At 44.7% G+C, this 19,272-nt stretch overlaps 1 protein-coding gene across 4 annotated transcripts in view; it reads left to right on the forward strand.

Annotated features, from left to right (window-relative positions):
- The window catches only part of FYN (FYN proto-oncogene, Src family tyrosine kinase), a 214,984-nt gene that overhangs the window by 187,228 nt on the left and 8,484 nt on the right, over positions 1 to 19,272 (forward strand). For all 4 annotated transcript variants that reach the window (XM_037844767.1, XM_037844769.1, XM_037844770.1 and 1 more), the window contains one exon: positions 13,045 to 13,176. In XM_037844767.1, the coding sequence (XP_037700695.1) occupies positions 13,045 to 13,176 (132 nt within the window). The remainder of the gene's footprint in view (positions 1 to 13,044; positions 13,177 to 19,272) is intronic.

Consider the following 19,272-nt stretch of genomic DNA (forward strand, 5'->3'; position numbering starts at 1 on the left):
ATAAAGCACCCAGCACAAAGCAGATGCTGAGCTGATAGTTGTTGGTGGCACTAATATTATTGTTATTATTGATCCGATGGGCGGTAATGACTGAGCTTGTCACCCTCTCAGGGATATCTGAGTCTTCACAAAGGCCATTCTAGAGGCCTTTTAGACACTTTGGGCTTTTCTGAGCCCCTCCCATCAGGGCTTCTCCCACCTGGAGGACCTCCCTGTAGGACCTTCCTTTCCTGATTTGAATAATCACAGAGGACAGGAGTTGCTTTGTTTTTTGGTGTTTTTTGGTGTTTTGGTTGTTTTGGGTTTTTTTTTTAAGTTCCAAATTAATGAACAGAATTTGTTGCTGAGGAACCAAATGTCAAGGCAATTTAATCTCTGATCTTTGAAATATATATAGAAACAGGGGCATTCTGAACTTTGTATAAAATTGTTGTAAGTTTAGATTTGTATTAGAAGAAAAAAGATGTGTCTGTTCAAATACTGCCAGTATTGAGGGTTTAAGTTGAATGGATTATTATCTGGAGGAAAATTCATCTATAAATTAGACTAGGAAGAATTCATAATCATTGCCGTTTTCATGTTAATTATTTCATGTTAAAAAATTGTTACTGCATAAATTAACACATTCTTTCTTGGAGAACATATTTTAGAAAGATTTGTTACTTTAATAACTCTTTGTGTATTAGAATCCCAGATGCCTGTACTAATTAGATATAATCAGATTTCAGATTCAAAAAGCACAATAGTCCTTGAACACAAACAAGCTAGCAGTGAGGTCGACGAACACCAGCAGGAAGAAACGGATCCCTGTGTCTTTCAGATTTTGAATTCCACGATTCAAAGCCGTGAATTCAATTCCTGTCCCTCGTTTGTATTATAACGACTGGGCATTATTAGACTCAGAACGCCAGCTCTGCAGCTCAAGGGCTCCTGCGGGATTGCGCATCAGCCGCTCTGGAGGCGCTGGGATCCGGGACTGAGCCAGGCTGATCTCGCAGCGCGATACCCTTCCCCGGCCCCCGGCGGCCCCCGCATTTCTTATTCTCTGTCAACAGCAGATTGCAGTTCCTGCACCGCGTGGTATGACCTAAGCAGCAAATGTCAGGAAAGGGGAAAACCCCCTTTTAATTACTGAATTTAATCTAAAATTTCCCATGCTAGAAAAGCAGCCCGTCCTTTGAGGAAAAGCAAACCGTTTCACATGCAGCCATTGTTTTAAGTAGCCAGCAGGAAGCGTTTCTGCTCTAACTGGAGCGTTGCCGCCATTCAGTGGCCTCAGCCACACCTCCGGGCCCGTGATCAGAGTTTATCGCCGCCAGGGGATGTTTGGGAAGAGGCTCCGGGTCAACTTCCCCTGCAGAATGTGCTGCCCTCCAGCCTGGGAGAGGAGGGAGAGGAGAGAGGGGAGCTGGCGAGCTGCACGCCTGGACCGTGCCTGGTTGTAATCGAGCCTTCCCAGATCCATTTGGTCCACTAAAGTCGCGAGGCGGAAAAGCTCCTTCATTTGTATTCCTGCCTCCACCGGCATCCTGTGAGGGACTGCTTTGTTTATCCGCTGAGCCACTGTCGCTCTCGGGGGACCAGATTAGTAGTTGGGGGTCGCGGGTCAGATTGGCAGGGAAATGGAGATGAATTGTGCCGATCGCCATTTCCATCAAAGAAAGGATATGTTCAAAGCCAAAGATTAAAAGAAAAGGGGCTTTAAATCACCCTTTCCTCCCCTTGTCTCTCTGTTAAGATTAAAACTGTTTGTCGGAAGGAGGCAGGCTGTGTCTTCCATCTCCTTCCTCGGGCAGCTTTCTGACTGTCCAGAGGAAACAGATGGGGCAGATGAAAGCTCGGGCCACTGCGAACCGGCCTGTCTGAATTACCTTTCCTCTTTTTCCGCCCTGGGCAGTCCCATTTTATAATCCGTGTGGGTGTTTCTTTTTCCTTTGTGCTGTTTTGGGCAGAGCAATTTGGCGGTTTATGAATGGTCAAGAACAAGTCTATGGTCTGTACATCCCACCTTTCTTGGTAATCATCAGGAAGGAAGCAGATGGTCATACTTTGTGATTTTTTTTTAAGTGTGTAAATAGGAACTACAGACTGTCATCAAGCATCGAAAATGCCATTTGGCTTCCTTGTCTTGCTTTGCTGGCAAAAGGAACTCCTGCATCTCATCTGGATAATCAGAGAAAGGCATCGCGTGTGAAAACGGCCCGATGTTTTAAAGCCTCTCTCTCCTCCAGCCCAAGGAGGATGCTCAGCCTCAGCCAGCTGGTCTCCCCCACGGAGGCCCCAAAAGCAGGGAGAGCACTTTGGAAAAGCAGCCCTCAAGGGGGATCGATCATCTTCCCTGTATTGTCCCTTCCTTCGATTTCTTCCTGATTCCCAAGCAAACCCCAGACGTGATCACCAACTCTTCCCCAGCATTATCCCCAAACCCAGTGCTGTCCGGGCTGCTCGCCCGCCAGGTGGCACAATGTGAAGCTGCTGCTGGCCCCCTCCTGGGGGTGAATGGATTCTTGGAATAATTTCTGTGTTGAACTAAATCCCAGACATCAGTTAATTACTCCCGCCCGAGTTCTGCTCACCACACTGAGCAGTAGCATATGGACGGTTAGAGGGAGCTACACACCGCTCTCCTGCCTTTTGTTCTAAATAGAAAGTCCACAGACATAGTGTTCGTCCTATTGGGGCCCTGAATCGGAATTTTTATTGTGATATATTGCTTCCTTTTTGGCCCTTGGAAAGCTGGAAGGATAATTAGAATTATTCAGAGCCTTGATATTCTAGAACAGCAAGTAGGGTTCCTCCATTCCTCAGTTCTACCCAAGGCAACCACAGAAACAAGCTCCCCTAGCACAGTCCTTCCTGAGAAAACACCTTCAGGGAAGAGCCAACCCTTGGTGGTTCTTATATTTCCTTCCTAAGAGTAAAGAACCTACATACCCAGAAATTCAGGAGATGTTCATTCATCTCACTCTTGACGTTTGGGTTGTCAGTAGGACCGCTCCCAACTGACTGGCCACAGACTTCAGTGGTCACTGCTGGGAGGAGGGTGATGGAGAAAGCCAGCCCACAGCTTCCTCCCCTCTCCTCTGGCTTCTTCATAGAGATTTGGCGCAAATGTCACAGGCTGCTTTGTTACCCTTCATGTAAGGATCTAATGCCCTAACACAGTTCATCTTCATTCCTACCCTACTCTGACTTCGAGACCCCAAAATCAGTGCCTGGGCTCCAGCCTTGGGCCCCCATTCTTCCTCGTGGCTGACTTTGCTCCCTCTGTCCTCTAATTGTCATGGGCTAGATTTTGTTATCCACTGATGGGCCTTCTACCCCTTCTCTGTCTGTCTCTATTTTGGGCTCTCCTTAGAAGTTTGCTTCTTTCAGCCTGAATATTCCTTCCATGGATTCAACCCCACCAGCCTTTGGATTTGAACCTAGATAATCCACCCTTGTCTTTGCAGTATGTTCAGGCTCAAACAGTGGTCCTTGATTCTTACCTTCCATGGCCTCACTGATCCCTCCTCCCCGCAAGCCCCCGGTGGGACATCCCTCCTTCCCGCTCCCTGTCTCCATTCTTCTCAGACTCCCTGCCCAAACCCTGCCGTGATGAATTTCAGATGGGATATAGTCTCAGTCCATTGTACCATTTACTTTTCATTGATGCTTATTTAACAGATGCGGTGTTGAAACTTCATGAAATTAAAGTGGAACTTTATATCACCAGGAATAGCTGGAAAACACACTTCAGAAACATTTGGCCTAGTGTGAAAAGTCTGTTTTGCTTTGCCACGTTTTATTGGGTTTGAAACCACTGCTTTGTTTGAATAACCACAAAGTTCCAGGTCAGGTCAGCTCTGATTCTGCCTTTTTCCCAGGAAATCCTGTCCTTTGTCCTGCCTTGTCACCTCCCCCAGTGTAATTGGCTTCCTGTTACTTGCAGAGTTCTGACTCCTTTTCTTTTACTCCCTAGAGTAACGTCAAAGTTGAAATCTACACATTATTTAATATTGGATATAATCATATGCAGAGTTTGTGGCTTCGTAATTAAAGAAGGCTCTGGATGTTTCTTTGATTCAAGAAACAGTGCCTGTTGTTGAAGCTATTGCCTTTTTTCCTCCTTGAAAATGCTATTAGAGCAAGGCTTCTATTCTCTGCAGAGACAACTCTGCGTCTTTTAGTCGGCACCAGCTACACTTCCACCTTGGCCCAGTTTTCAGCCAGAGAGGATATTTTCTGAGTCAGGGCTATGGGTTTGACCTGATTGCAGGGCAAAAAAGGGCTTGTCAGCCCAGCTCTCTGCCAAGAGCCGGTGATGTGAGCTGAGTCCCCTAGACCCACCCAGGGAAAACCGAGGGCCACACTGCATCATTTTGATGTGGCCACCTATCCTAGGAGTCCCCATTCCTTGTTCACTTTCCTGTTTTCTCTCTCTTCTGAGCCCTTTCTTCCTAAGCCAGTGCCATATGTGTGAGTGCTGTCTCCCCAGCTGCCTGGAAACTCCTGGGGGCAGGAGGTGACTCGTGCGTGGTTTGCCCAGGAGTGCCTAGCACTGTGCTGGAGATTATAGGATGCTTAGTAACTTCTCAACAATTGATTAGGGCATTAGGTTTTATTCCTCCTCTTTTCCTCTCTTAAAGTTTGGGGAGCTTTGACTAAACTGGTTGCTTTGCCAATGCAACTCAGCACCTTATTAAAATGAGTTTAGACTCACTGCATTATCTAGGTGCATTGCTATCCAAGTAAAATAATAGTTGGCATTTATTTAGCCATTTTTACTTGAAACTGTGCTGAGCACTTTATATCTATTATAATTCTCACCACAACCTTACTTTCAGCCCCAATTTATAGACAAGGGGACTGAAACCTGAGAAGGTTTTAAATGATCACGTAGCAAATCCAGTGTTCAAAGCTGGTTTTAGGAAGCCCCTTTCCTAAATGACTGATGATTCTGCCTTCCACAAATAACTGCCCAAACCCAGCTCAGCCCACAGCTGGGCCTCTTTGCATTGTCACGGAAGAGCATTTGCTCCCTGTTTCCTGGCCAGCTTACCTACACTTAGTGCAGGAGGTGGGCTTAGGAGCAAATGTATCTGTGGCCTTCATCTGAGCATTTGAAATACCAGTGCCGTCATCTTAATGCACAAAGATTCACAGAGTACAAGTACCAAATCAAGCAACTATTTCTATTTGAAGCAGAAATGAAAAGCAGATTGCCTGGTCACTAGGGATGGAGGGACCTCATTTGCTGGGAGGTGACCTGGGAATTGGGGCGGGCCATCCTGACTTAATTAATTTAGCCAGTCATCCCATTTTCACTTAAAAACTGAGAGCATCCAGTCAGGCTGTTTTAAAGGATGGTAAGGATGATTTTAGTCCTATGACCCTAAGGATAAAAAAATAATTACTACTTGTTGCACCACTATAATGTCACTTTTTTCTTTGTATTTGGTTTGATTGAATTTGTGTAAAGGAAGAAAAGAACTGTCAAGAATAAATTTCTTTGGCCGTCAGGGTGTTGGATAAATTGGTGCCTAGGTTGACCCTTTAGCCAGTCAACAAGCATTTACGGAGCAGTTGCTGTTTAACCAGAGTTAGGTAATGTACTGTGGAGGAATGTGGTCTCCAACCTCAAAGGATTTACACTCTGCTTAAGGAGATAAAAAATAACATGAACTAGTAGAGAGAGACAGAGGAGACACCGGCATGGCAACAGAGTGTGGTGTTTAAGCACTAGGACTCTGGAGTCGGATTCCCTAGGTTCCAATCCCAGTTCCACCATTTACACATGTCTTTTGACACATCACTTTCCCTCTCTGTGTTTGGTTTTTCGTCTGTAGAGCAGGACTATTACTGGTAGCTACCTCATGGGTGTAAAGCACTTTGCATGATGCCCAACGCTTGGCAAGCACTCAATATGTGCTTAGCTGTTATTGTAGCTACTGTTATCAAGCACTGAGCAGTTGTTTTAGCATTGGCTCTAAGTGCAGTTGGAGAGATCAGTGAAGGCTGGAGTAATCCAAGATGACTTCATCAAAGATGTGGAAAGTGAGCTGAGTCAGCTTTAGCTGAGCAGATGGAAGAAGAGAAGGCATTTCAACCAAGCATGAACCTGCCAGGTGTAAGGGACGAGTTATGGGAAGGCAAGCTAGACTAGATTTAACTAGGTGTTTGGGGTAGCAAAAACTGAATGGATACGCAGGTCCTTGAAGACCAGGTGGGGAATTTGAGCTTAATGCAATTGAGGACTACTGTATGGTTAGGGAGGAAGGGACTTTCCACAGGTGAGGCTTAAAGTGATATGTTAGATGGATGAAGAGCTGTAGGCAGGGCACCCCAGCAGGAGAACTTAGCAGAGGTGATGAGAACCCAACCCATGTTGTAGCAGAGAGAATGCTCCAGAAAGGATAAATTTGAGAGACATGTTGCCTTAGTTTGCCAGGGCTGCCATGACAAATACCGCACAATGCAAGCCTAACAAAGGAAATGTATCATCTCATGGTTTTGGAGGCTAGGAGTCCGACATCAAGGTTTTGGCAGGGCTTTCTTGCTCCCAGGGTCCATAGCATTCCGGCATTCCTCTAGCACGTGGCAGTTTCTCTCCATGTGTCTGCTCCACTGATTTCCACTACTGGCTTCTGCTGCCTTCTGTGTCTGAATTTCCTCTGCTTTATACAGATTCCAGTCATGTGGATTAAGGCCCGTCTAAAAAGGATCTTCAAAGACCCCATTCACAAATGGGTTCACTCCTTAACTAATAATAACATCTGTTTACAAATAGGTTCACACCCACAGAAATGCAGATTGACATGTCTTTTGTGGGGTGAGTCACTCCCCAACACCTGTCAAAAAGGGAAACAAAAGGCCTGGTGATGGATTAGATGTGAGGATTTAAGGAGAGGAGGGAGTTCCCAATGGCTTTCAGGTTTTATAACTTGGAGCCTGGGGTAATGGTGACCTGATTCCCAGAAAAGGGAGAGAAAAAAAGGGAGTCAAGTTGTATCCTAGAATATTAACGGGAGAATGAACTTTATTTAGTGCACTTTTCCACGTAATGTGATAATCTCCTTTATAAAAATGTCTTAACTCACAGTAAGACGATTTGGTGAAAAAAGTAATTCAGATTTGAAGTTGCCACATTTGAAATAAAGGCAGGACACCTAGAAGCTTTATCCCATAGATATTTGGAAATAAAGAACCAAGACTTCAGAGAAACAAAGTCTGAGTATCTACCTAGCTTCATTCATATATAGAGATGGTGGACAGAGTTAGTTATGAGGGAGGGTGTGCTCCTCAGAGAATAAACAGAGGGAGAAGAGTCTGGTACACTGAGGCCTCTAAGACATTTGTAATTAAGAGAGTGGGAGAATGAAGACGAGCCTACAGCAGTGACAAAAAGAAATGCTTATTAAGAAAGGAAGAACATCGAGGAAGAATAAACTCAGAAAAGAACATTTATTTCTCAGAAATGTTTGATATTTACAAAGTGTTGGAGTATGCTGAGTTTTACTTCTTTGTTACTGAGATTATTCATGTTATTCAAATGGCAAAAGTGTGCTGAAATAGCCCAAATGTGGTGATGACAGAAGTGACAATGGAAGCATAACCTACCCAATTGCTAATTGCTAATAGACATCCATGGGCCTCAAGATGTCATGATGCTTTTCAGAAATTTTGAAAAGTTACAATACTTTTCACATTATTTCTCAGCGTAGCTCATTCTCAAGGTAATGAGGTATTATCTTCCATGCTTTAAAGGCAAGGAGAAGGAATGAGATGGAACATCATTGCACCTCTCCCCTTACTCACAGGCTCCAGTGGCCTCTTGTCACTCTTAGGGTAGAGCCCAAAATCCTCAGTGTAGCTTGCAAAGATCCACACAATCTATCCTTGTACCCCATTTAATTTTCTTTTATTGTGCTTGTTCTTATCTGACGTATATATGAGCCATCCATTTATTGCATCTCCTTCCCAAACTAAAATGCAAGCTCTGTGAGAACAAGGGAGTGTGTGTCCTGTTGCATCCCCAGCACCAGGTATGGTGCTAGGCACATGGTAAAAGCCCAGTAAATATTTTCTGGTAGGAAGATGGTGAGGGCAAAACACAGCCCAGTGACAGTGGTAAGTTGTGGGGTGGGGGGGGGAGGGCAGGGATGGTTGCTGGGTTCATGCAAACCCTTTGATAACAACAAATCCACAACCCTCTTATTTCTTTTATTTGAAACATGGGTGATTATCTTATTTTAAAAGAGAAAGTCCAGGGCCCCCTGAGGTTAAAGTGTTTGGTGTCCAGTCACCTGCTGTCATCCATCTATTAAAGAAAAGAGTTTTCTGCTCTCTCTTACAGTGAACACTTCCAAGGCCTCTTGATACCCTGTCTTTCTGCCAGTATAACTGCCACCACCAGCTGCAGCCGCAGTGAACTGGCTCCATGCTCCACCTCACACAAATTCACTCAGACCCAAAAAGGGTCTAAACACTTTTCATTTGGCACTAAAAATACAGGGTTTTCCAGGTGGTTTTAAGTTGCATTAGGGTATAAACAGATGCTCTTCCATTATACTTGGGAGTTGTTAGAACCATAGAAGGGCATCGAGACAGTGACAGACAGTGACACTGGTCACCAAGGACAAGGAGAGGACTCAGAGAGAGCAGGGAGCTGGTAATAAAGCCTCTAAGGATCCATGGCTGTCCATTCATTCACTCATTCCTTCAGTGGCAGTTTATCTGTGCCTTCTGTCCACCAGGCCCTGGGGCTTAGTACTGGAGATACAGTGATCATCAAAAAAGACATGGTTTTGCCCTTAAGGATGGTACGTCCTGTTAAGAGAGACTCATTTCAAACAGTTAATGCATTTTTTGCACTTAAATAGTATCAGCTACAAAAAAAACGTGCTCTGGCAACACAGACCAGTCTGGGTCAGGCAAAGTAACCCTTAGGCTGAAAACAAAGGAGGAGTAAGAGTTAGCCATGGGTGGGGATTTTGGGTGAAGAGAACAGCCTGTCCTTTTGGCCCTGGAGCAAGTAAGAGCTTGGCATTTGCAAAGCAAAGAAGGCCAATGGAGAAGTTGGCCCTCAGGGGAAGGTCCAGGATATCAAGAAGAGTCTGGAAAGGTAGGTAGAGCCAGATTATATCTGTAGGTCCTGTTGGAAGCCTGTTGCAGGAGTCCTGGCAGGTGACGATGTTCTTGGACTAGAGGGAGGATGTGAGGATGGACTCGATATGGAGAGTGATGAAGTGAGGGTGAGGGCAGGGCAAAGATCATTCATTATTGAGCTCCTTCTATATGCCAGGCATTGTTCTGGTATCTGAAAGCACAGTAATGAAAAAATAGACACAGTATTCAGATTAGGATGATCCTTGGGATTCTGGTATTATCAGGTGAGTAGTTTACCATGGCAGCAAAGACAGAAAAAGAGGCAGAATTGTGGGGAAGATAGTTTTGGATGTTGTATTTGAGGGGCCTTTGGAGACATCCCAGTGGAGACATTGAGGAGGGAATTGGACTTACAGGTCAGGATCTCAGGAGAGAGGTCCCATCTGGTGATGTGAAAGCACATGCCATTGAGGTCCAGCCAGTCATGGAAGCCACGGGAGTGAACAGAGCTCATTTCAAGTCTCTCTTAACAGAATTTAGAGAAACAGGATTAAGATGTGTGTAAGACATTTTTTATTTAAAACACTGGTGTGCTTACTCACCACAGAAAATAATTCAGCCTAAGGCTAACTGGTCTTCTATGCTATTTCAGGGAGTTAAATGACTAAAGTGTAAAGATACTAAGACTTTCAGCAATGACTACTTTGGGAGACTGGTAAAATTCACAAATACTACCTGGAAAGCATCCAGTGGAAAAGATGCTTTCAGGTGTGTACATACATACATATGTATGTACATGCATAGATTCATATTATGTATGGCCTTGGTGTATTGGCTTAAAAGAATCCTAATCCATGAAAGTAATTCAGTAAGAAATGAAAAGTATAGCGATGGTAATTTTTTTTAATCACCTAAACATTGAGTAAGTATACTGAGTGCTACAGTATCCTCCAAAAGCTCATGGTGTCATTCATACTTATCATCACCTGCATGGTTCTATGCAGAAGAGAGAAAATTGTGCCGGCATGTAAGTCCCGCTCCCAACCAGGAGAATTTCAAACAGTGAATCAGCGAGTTATATAGCAATACCAAGTTAATTGTAGCATATGCCTTTTGACATGTTTTTCTTTCTCCTACAAATCTGTACTGCTTAGAAGACAACTTGAGCTTGACTTTATGCTTGCCCTGATGTCTGTGAAAAAATATCTGAGTTGGCAGAGCTTCCTCCCAGATTTCTGTACCTCCCAAATTTCAAGGAGAGAGCCCGTCATCACGGCTCCCAGCCAGGCCACCTGTGGGATTGTGTAGGCAGCGCCCCAGGCAACTGCAGGGACGCCTTTTCATAGACTGTGGTTTTGCAGTGTGCAGCCTACACAGCCATTTGCAAAGACCCTGGCCCCAAACCACTGGTTAACTCTCTCCCGTATGGAGCTGCATTTTAGGACAAATAGCTTTGTATCCTTAGTAAGTGGAAAACCAAGTTGAAGGGAAAGAGGGGTAAGGAGATGAGAAGAACAGTGAGCAGTGATTAGTTCTTTTCAGCTGAAACCTCAGTTAATAATTAGCAGCTTATCACTGCTTTAATTAAACCTTTGACTGCCTTGAAAAGGAAAAAAATGAGTTACCTTTAGAGAAGTTTCAGTGGCTGCTATTTGAAACAGAAAAGAAGTAGGAGAGGTTTGACAAAGACAACAGAGTTCATTTCTTCCCTCCAAAGGTATCAGGTGCAAAATCATTGCTTCTCTTAAAAAGAAAACTAATGCAAAATAAATTTAAGTAAGCCCCTGCTAATAAGTCAAAGTAGGTATCTACAAATGCTTTCCTATCAGAGACCCATTACATTATGCAGCCTTTGTCTTAATTTATTTTATTGAAGATTTACAGAGTATAATCCTTATTGTAGGTTATAAAATGAGAAAATAACAAAAGCAGTCTGACACAATATTGACATTTGTTTAAAAAATATGTGTGAAGTTATGAAAGCTTCTCTTGGAAAATCCAAAATGACATGCAAATTTCAACTAGTTTACTTTCAGCAACACATACCTTCACCAATGCCAAATGACTCAAAGAAGGGAAGACAGGCTCCTTTTGCTCATTATTTTATTTACAGAATTTTTCTGCACAGCAGAGAACTATGTTCTGTTTGCTTCGGAGAAGGATGTAGATTTCCAAGCCATTTGGCTCGGAGATGGTTTGAATAGGAATGAATTTAATATACCTTTGGTTCTCCTTGAAATAAGGGAAGTTGAGCTAAGTTTTGGTCCAGGGTAAAGTCTGCTCTCCACATGAAGAAAATCTGTCACATTTAACCCCAAGAGCTCAGAGCCCAGAACTGCATGAACAGAATGCTCAAGGATAGGAAGTGTGAGAAGAATGCTTTGAATGAAACTTGAAAAACAGAATGACTGTTCAGAGACTACCAGGCCCTAAGTGGAATCATCTAACATTTAAGGAAAGATAAATAATTATACCTGAGAAAAATAGCTGATTAAAAATAACTCAGTGCTTAAAAAGAGAAGAAAACTGTAGAATAACTTTTCTGCTTGGATGTTAATGTGAGGTGTCACATAATGAAATAGTAGAGTTTTTTATTATTATTTTACTTCACACTGGGAAAGAAGAGATGGAGAGGAAAATTATATTGCAAGGAATTCCAGGATGGATTTGCTAAAGATGTTATCATGTACTGTGTTTAGAACAAAAATATAATTAGCATAATATATCATACCTCTGGTTATTAAAACTGTGCCAATTTAAAATTTTTAATTGTTTTCTACTTCTGTGCATTGTCACTTTTCACAGAAGATACTATGACAATTTGATTTTTTTCAGCCTTTGTATGATTTTTTAGAAGCTCCTAAGTAGAATTAACATACTTTAAATGTAGAATTGTGTTTACATCAGTAATAAAAATTCCTTGTGCTTTTCTTTTAGTTTGTTCAGTGAGCTACTTTATCATTGCTGAGCCTAACTTATGAGAGCACAGGCTGCTGAATCTATTTTAATTCCCTGTACGTGTATCTAGCATTGTAAAGTGCAGAGTAGACCCCACCCTTCCTTTTGGATGGAAGCGAGGACTCTTTTAATAATCAAAGAAAGTGGAAAGAAAAGAGTTTGTATCTGACTTGGCCAGGAACTTACTCGATCGTGAGAAGCCGGAGACTTACGAGACAGTCATCCAGGCAAGGCTGCTCCTTGAAAAACAAGCAAATATTAAATAGTACACTCTCTGGCTGGTAGGAGAAAGGCAGGGAAGTAAAGAAGGGTTCAAAACAGTGCAGAAGAAGAAATTACCCTAGAAGTAAAAATGGCCATTAAAAGGGGATAAGGGTGGAGGGAGGAAAGAGAGTGACGGGGGGGAAGCAGCCGTTTCTCTGTGGGCGTGGGAGGCCTTGGGGAAATACGGTTCCATTTCAGCAGAGCACGTGGGCTGTATCAAATTGTCTCCCCGCTGGGAGAAGCCTCGTGGTTTGATTTGGGTTTTGTGGACCTCAAAAGCCAAACTCTGATTTTGCTATACCACAGGATTCATAAGGGTAACATTATGATTTAATCCTATATAAATGTATTAAAATACAGTGTTTAACAGCAAAGGAAAACATATATAAATTGGTTTCCTAAGTCACAGTTTAGCCCACATCCAGGCCAAACCTACAACATTCAGTGTGTTCATAGACTCAAACTATAGAAGACAAGGCTTTTAAGGGGCTTTGAAGTTCAACTCTTTGATGGGAAAGTTGAAATTAAATTGGCTTGCCTACAGCCACAGAGCTAGTACTAGAATCAAAGTCTTCTCAATCCCAGTCCATTCTGCATGTCAGCTCCTTCCTGTTCTCCTCTGCAAACCTGCTCTTAGGGGTTTCCAAGGGCTTTTCCTTCCCCCTCTTTGTACCCAGTGCCCTGGCACCGTATTTTGCTCTCTACCCAGTGAGTAACCAGGTGTTGGTTTTGCAGGTGCAAAGTTCCCCATCAAGTGGACAGCTCCAGAAGCAGCCCTGTATGGGAGGTTCACAATCAAGTCAGATGTGTGGTCTTTTGGAATCTTACTTACAGAGCTGGTCACCAAAGGAAGAGTGCCATACCCAGGTAAGAGCAGGACCCAGAGAAATGGGCTTCTGATGAGATGCTTGTCAGCCACCACTTGAGGAAACCTCACCTAGTTTGCCTCCTTCTAAGCCCTGTTCCCAGCCTTCTGCAAAGCATGAGTTTGAAGAACATGGTCAGGTATATAGCCAGAGAAAAGCAGAACAAACTGGATGCTACCACGGTATCTAGACAAGCAGCCACCGTGAATTGTGGGCTAGGTTTAATGTAATTAGCAGCTGGTATGGACATTTCAGTCCACCCTGCTTCATGGAGCCTGCCTCTCTTGATAGAAATATGCATCCGTGGCTCCCCGAGCCAAAATGTCACTGCTAGAGCTCTGCCCAAATGGTGTTGCAGACGTGTCTGGGAGGTGGAGAAAAGCCCCCATGGCCTTTTGATTCCACTGTAGCAGTAACCAGTGGAGTCAGCCTGGCAGAAAAATACAAGGACCTGCACTCTCTGCAGGCCCTGGCTCCAGATGGCCAGAGAGAGCAGAGGCACATGCAAAACGCAATTTATAGGCCATTTGCTGCCTGTTTCTGATCAGCTGAAATATACAATACAGAAGCAAGTATAATGTAAAGAAATTGAAGACTCCTAGGCCCTGGAATTTTTCTGGATTATCAGATTCCTGCTCTTCTAAGAAAGCACAGGTTAGGTTATCGTGCTTAAATTCATTAATTTAGACAGACAGTGATGTAAAGGACACTCCTGCCATTTCACCTCCACGCTTAAGTGGCTATAACACAGGGACGATCTGCTTTTTTGAAATGTTAAGAGCATATTTTTCAGTTACTGCTGAATGAAGAAAGAACATAGCTCCCCCTCATCCCCTTCCTAAGAAAGGAGCTTAAAAGGAAAAAAAAAAAAAGGAAGAAAAAATAGTGATAGGAACGATAGTGAAGATTAATGAGGAATTTAGGTCTCTTGCAAATCCTGGGTTTGTAATCGGATCTCTGCAGTCAGAGGAGGCAGCGAGGGCAGATTAATTCGTAATGCCTTTGTTCGTTTTTTATGATTGTTTCTGGTCATCTTCTGAGACACAAAGAAGCGCAGGTAAGGAAGTTCTCTTTCTAGCTTGGCATAGCCCCGAGCCTCCTAGGAGAGGCAGAACCGACAAATCCCTGTCTCTGCGGTGCTAGCTAGGGGCGTTGGGAGCGCGGGCGCACGTCAGTTTTATTGATGCCGCAGGGGCTGGCGCTCCCAGAACGCCCAAGCGGCAGATAACTGCAGGAGGGGCGAGCCAGCCAGAAGAAAAGGCAGCCGTGGGGGGAGCAGGAGTCCAGCATGGGCATTTTTGAATTGCTTCTCAGGGGGGGAAATGTGCAGATCTCAAGATTCTGAAGATGTGAAGGCACCTCTCTTTCTATTGTCTGAATGTTGAACTAATTTCTTCCTCGGGTTTATAGTCGCCTGGTATGTTAAATGCAATTGGGGGGAAAAGGTTAATGTTATTTTTGCCGTTTTTTGTGTGCCTAGCCTTCCCTTCCCCTAATACAGAGCTGCTTTTTGTTTCTTGGGGTTGCACACAGAAGCCGATACAAAGGGGTGGGGCGGGGGCCTGGGAGAAGGAAGGCAGATGTGTGCTGTGGTCAGGGAGTCTTTTGTCAAGTTTGGTGGTTTTGGTTTAAAGGAAATGGCCTCGTTTTACAAACTAGACTGGGATTCATTCATTCAGATATGTGATCTGTGCCTGCTCCGTGATCTACCAGGAAAATAACTACGAATAGGACATTTATAACTCTGGGCAAACATTAATTGTGGTACCTGCCAGAATGAGACACTGTTTTCAATGCTGGGGATAGAACAGTGGACAGATAAATTAATTCAGTCCCTGCACTCATGGAGCTTATGGTCAGATAAAGTCCAGGAAGAAATCAGCCTTATCTGCTATTCAGTGATTATTAGAGGAAATCATCCCCTGAGGAGGGGGTGGAGTACTTGAATCTGCCCCCTGTGGATCCTGGATCTTAGTTCTGATAGTGGGGCAAAGGGCACTTGATCCAGGTGTCTCCATACAACAGGGACCAACAGCGGCTTTCACTCAGAATCCCATGGGCATGGCACAAGAGTCTGAAATGAGAATGAAATCCAGTTTGTTATGCACAGTCACACCCTATGAGCCACTGTGGCTATGCAGTGGGTTTTGATAACTGCCTCCAGTTCTGTGGGGATGGCAGAGAAGGGGTGCTTCTGTGTCTGGGGGCTTCATGGAGAAGAAAGCTAGTACACCAGCCAAGCAGGGTTTCATCAAGTAGAGGAAGGGAGGAGAGCATCGCAAACAAGGACCGGCATGCAGGAGCTATGAGGCACGGGAGGACACAGTGGGTTCAAGGAGCTGCAAGAAATTGAGTCTGAGGAGAAGGCCTGAGGGGTGAAGGGCCTGAAGGTGCGGCTGGAAAAGTGGGCGCGAGCCAGGTGGGGCCTTCTGTGCGGCCAGAGGGAGGCCATGGGGCCGGGCGGGCAGCCACAGTGTCCCGAGAGCTGTGTCAGCTGGGCTGCTCCTCACCCGCAGAAAGCCACAGAAAATTGTCCCCAGGCCTGTTCCCAGGCACGGGTACTTCTTGTTTTTGTTTTTGTTCTTATTTTAACATAGCTATAATCATATTTAATTGGACTTCTGAATCTGACAATAAACTCTTTTTGAGGGAACAGCTTTTACAGAGGGATTCCAATTATAGGATTATTGCCTTAATGAAGGATAACAATTCCTAAGGAACAAACAATTTCATTAAGCTTCATCCAGATGCCACTGTGAAAGGAAGGCCCCCCCTTCCCCCCCGGTGTTCCTGCTGCTTGTTGGTGTGGCCAAGGCAGGCAGTGTTGTGGAGGGCTTGCCTCTCAAGCTCTGCTCTCCTGCTTGAGTCTTTTTGCCTGTTGGGAATAGCCCAGCATAGATTCCCAGTCCCTTTACGTCATGACTCCCATTCTTATATTTTAACGTGCTTAATTTCTTAGTTGGCTAGAGTGTATTTCCAAATAATTCTTTTCTCAAGAACAAAAGCCGGCGTACACTCTTCTGAGTTCTTTCCTATCTAGAATGGCCTTCTGTTGCAGTTAGGAAAGGTACTTTGGCTGATGGGTGTGGATAGAGGTGGGGGAAAGGGGTGTGACTCATAAATGGGTTTTGCAAAGGTTTTCCAGGCGTTTTTTCCAGCATGAAAGAAGGCCCAGAGGTAAGAATCAGAAAAGGAACTTAGAATGGGGGTATGTGTGGTGTGACCAGAATGAAGGACAAAAGGAACGAGGGGTGTCTTAGTTTGCCAAGGCTGCTATGACAAATGCTACCAACTGGTTGCTTAAGCAGCAGGAATGTATTGTCTTATGGTTTGGGCGGCTAGAAGAAGTCCAATATCAAGGTACTGGAAGGCTTGCTTTCTACCGGAGCTGACAGCATTCTGGCAATCCTCTGTTCACGTGGCAGTCAGTCTCTCCCTCTCTCCCTACCCCTCCCCTCCCCTTCCCCTTCCCCTTCCCCTCCCCCTCCCTGCTCTGGTTTCTGTAGACTTCTGGCTTCCACTTCAATACCCAGTTTCCTTTGCCTACTTCCACCATATTGGCCACATCTTAACTAATAACATATTCAGAGGTCCTCTTGACAAATGAGTTCACACCCCAGGAACTCAGTTTAAAATTTGAACATGTCTTTTTGTGGGGAACACAATTGATTGACTCTTGGACTGATTGGTTAGTTGGCAAATTTTGTGAGAGAAATGGATATAAAGGAAGGAAAGGACAATCTCAAATTGAATGAAAACCTGCAAACCAAAGAAGAAAAACTTAAATGTAATGCTGAGATGAACAGGGAGGTAGCAGAAAAGGGTCCTACCACCTTACCAGATGAAAATGGCAAGTTCCAAAGAATAATTCCATTTTATAAATTCCCTAGTAGCAGCCTGACCTGAATGCATTCTCAGAATAGCCTTCTAGCTTGCTCTTCTGTAAGCCAAGAGCAAAACCATCCTTTGCGTCAAGATTAGAACTGATTTTATACTGATGGATTGCTGTTATGGGGGAAAATAAAACACTTAAGCAAAAGCAGTTTTCTGGGGTCGATGCATAAAATCAGAGTTAGGCATTTTAACCTGTGATTCACTTTTAAAACCTCTCTCAAATCCTTTTCCTCTCTACCTCCACTGTGAACTGCCCCACGTCAGCCTGTCATGTGCCCGTGGAGTGGCCCTTAAGGGGACTTTCTGCTTCCTGTCTGTCCCCGCCTCCTCCCATCACCACTATTCCATCATCACCACCACTACAGTTATTATCCTGGGAAACACAGACCTAGTTATCTCACTCTCCTATAAAAGCATTTTTGTCCCTGTCTTCCCTTTGCCTTCAGGATATCTCCAGAAGCCTTACTTTTGCAGATGCCTTTGTGACTCTTTCATTCAATCATTCCACAGATATTTATTGAGCAGCTACTATATGCCAGGTTCTGTTGCAGGAATTGAACAGGGATACAGCAGTAAACTAACAGATAAAAAAAGCCCTCCCCTTCTGTTCTTCTTGAAGAACAGACAATAATCAAAAGAATAAGCATAATATATTGGATATTGGCTGGTGGTAACTGGAAGGGAGAAAAATAAAACAGGGAAAAGGATAGGGGGTGTCAAGAGAAGGGGCAAGGGAGGGCCTCACTGGGTCGGAGACATCCAAGCAAAGACTTGAAGGAAGCGAGGCTCAAGCCAGGTGGATGTGTGGGGAGGAACATTCCCTTGAAGGGAACAGTGAGTGCAGAGTGTGAAGGCCCTCAAGAGCCTCAAGGAGCTCCATGTGGCTGAAGCAGAGCAAGAGGAGGTCCCAGAGACCCCCAGGGTGGACCAAAGAGAGCCATCCCTGGTCCTTGTTCAGTCTTCTGCCTTTACTCTTAGTGAGATGGGGGGCCATGGAGAGCTTTGAGCGGGAGAGGGGCCCAGTCTGTTTTCTGATCTCTCTCTCGCCACCCACCACGCTTCACATTTCACGCCAGACACACTAAGAGACTTGAGCCTACAGGTCCATCTTCTCAGCTTCCGTGTCTGCCTCAGAATCCTTCCAGCCCAGCCCAAATGTCCCCTCCTTCGGGAAGCCTTCCCCATCTCCCAGACCAAATGGGTTGCCCCTTGTGCTTGCTTCCATCTTCTGCTGAAGAACCTGTGTGTCTATTTCCCAGGAGCCCTGTGCTCTTTGAGAGAAAAGGTTTCCTTTTATGTATTCCCAAAGCCCAGCACAGTGTCTGCCCTACAGTACACTCTCGGTAAGTGTAAGCAAGTGGAAGGGAGGGAGGGAGAGAGTGTGGAAGGAAGGGACAGAGGGAGGGAGGAAGGAAAGAAGGAAATGACAGAAAAAAAGATGTATGCCTATGAGGTTTTCAAAGCAAACTTTTAAAATTTGATCTATGGCCTGCAAACCTTTTCAATTCTGCTCCATCAGTATCAGTGGGAGCTTTCTTTCCCCAGCCACAAGATAGCCTCTGGCCTCAAAATTGTTCCAGGAAATTGACCCTGTGGTCTGTTCAAACATCACATTCCAGAAATATTCCTGGCAGAATGTTCCAGCCACTCTGTGCCCTGGCTCTTAGCTGAACACCTGCTTTGTGAAGTTGGCAGGATCTGGCAGAGAGGATCGTTCTCTGAAGCAAATCACATTTATTCATGCATTGAAGCACTTTCAAGTCTTTCGGCAAGTGACAGCTGCTTGACTTCTTGAATGCATCTAGTTACTTGATAATGATTCAAAACCGTGAGGGAAATTATGGAAACTAGGAGCACCTCCCTTAAAGCGTTAGAATCACCGCCCCTGTCCTCTCCCTTCCCTCCCAGGTGCCTTACGCAGAGCCTTCCCCTGGGTTCCACAGCCCCATCGTCCTAGTCCTCGTCTCCTGCATTCTTCTCCCTGCTGTGCCTGACATGCAGGAGCAGCTCTGTCCTGGGGCAGGAGGAGTTTAGGGCTCTCCAGCCAAGAGGAGACTGGGAAGCAGGAAGAAACTTGAATTTTAGCGCAGAGTGCCTCACCCTTGGTCCACCCGGTCCCCGTCCACAGTCTGGGGCTTTTCCCTTCAGTTCATGGTTTTCTCCCAGGGAGGGACCTCCTGCCTGGAACACCCAGAAGTCAGGG

Source organism: Choloepus didactylus, chromosome 7 (assembly GCF_015220235.1).
Source record: "Choloepus didactylus isolate mChoDid1 chromosome 7, mChoDid1.pri, whole genome shotgun sequence".
NCBI classification, from domain to species: Eukaryota; Metazoa; Chordata; class Mammalia; order Pilosa; family Megalonychidae; genus Choloepus; species Choloepus didactylus.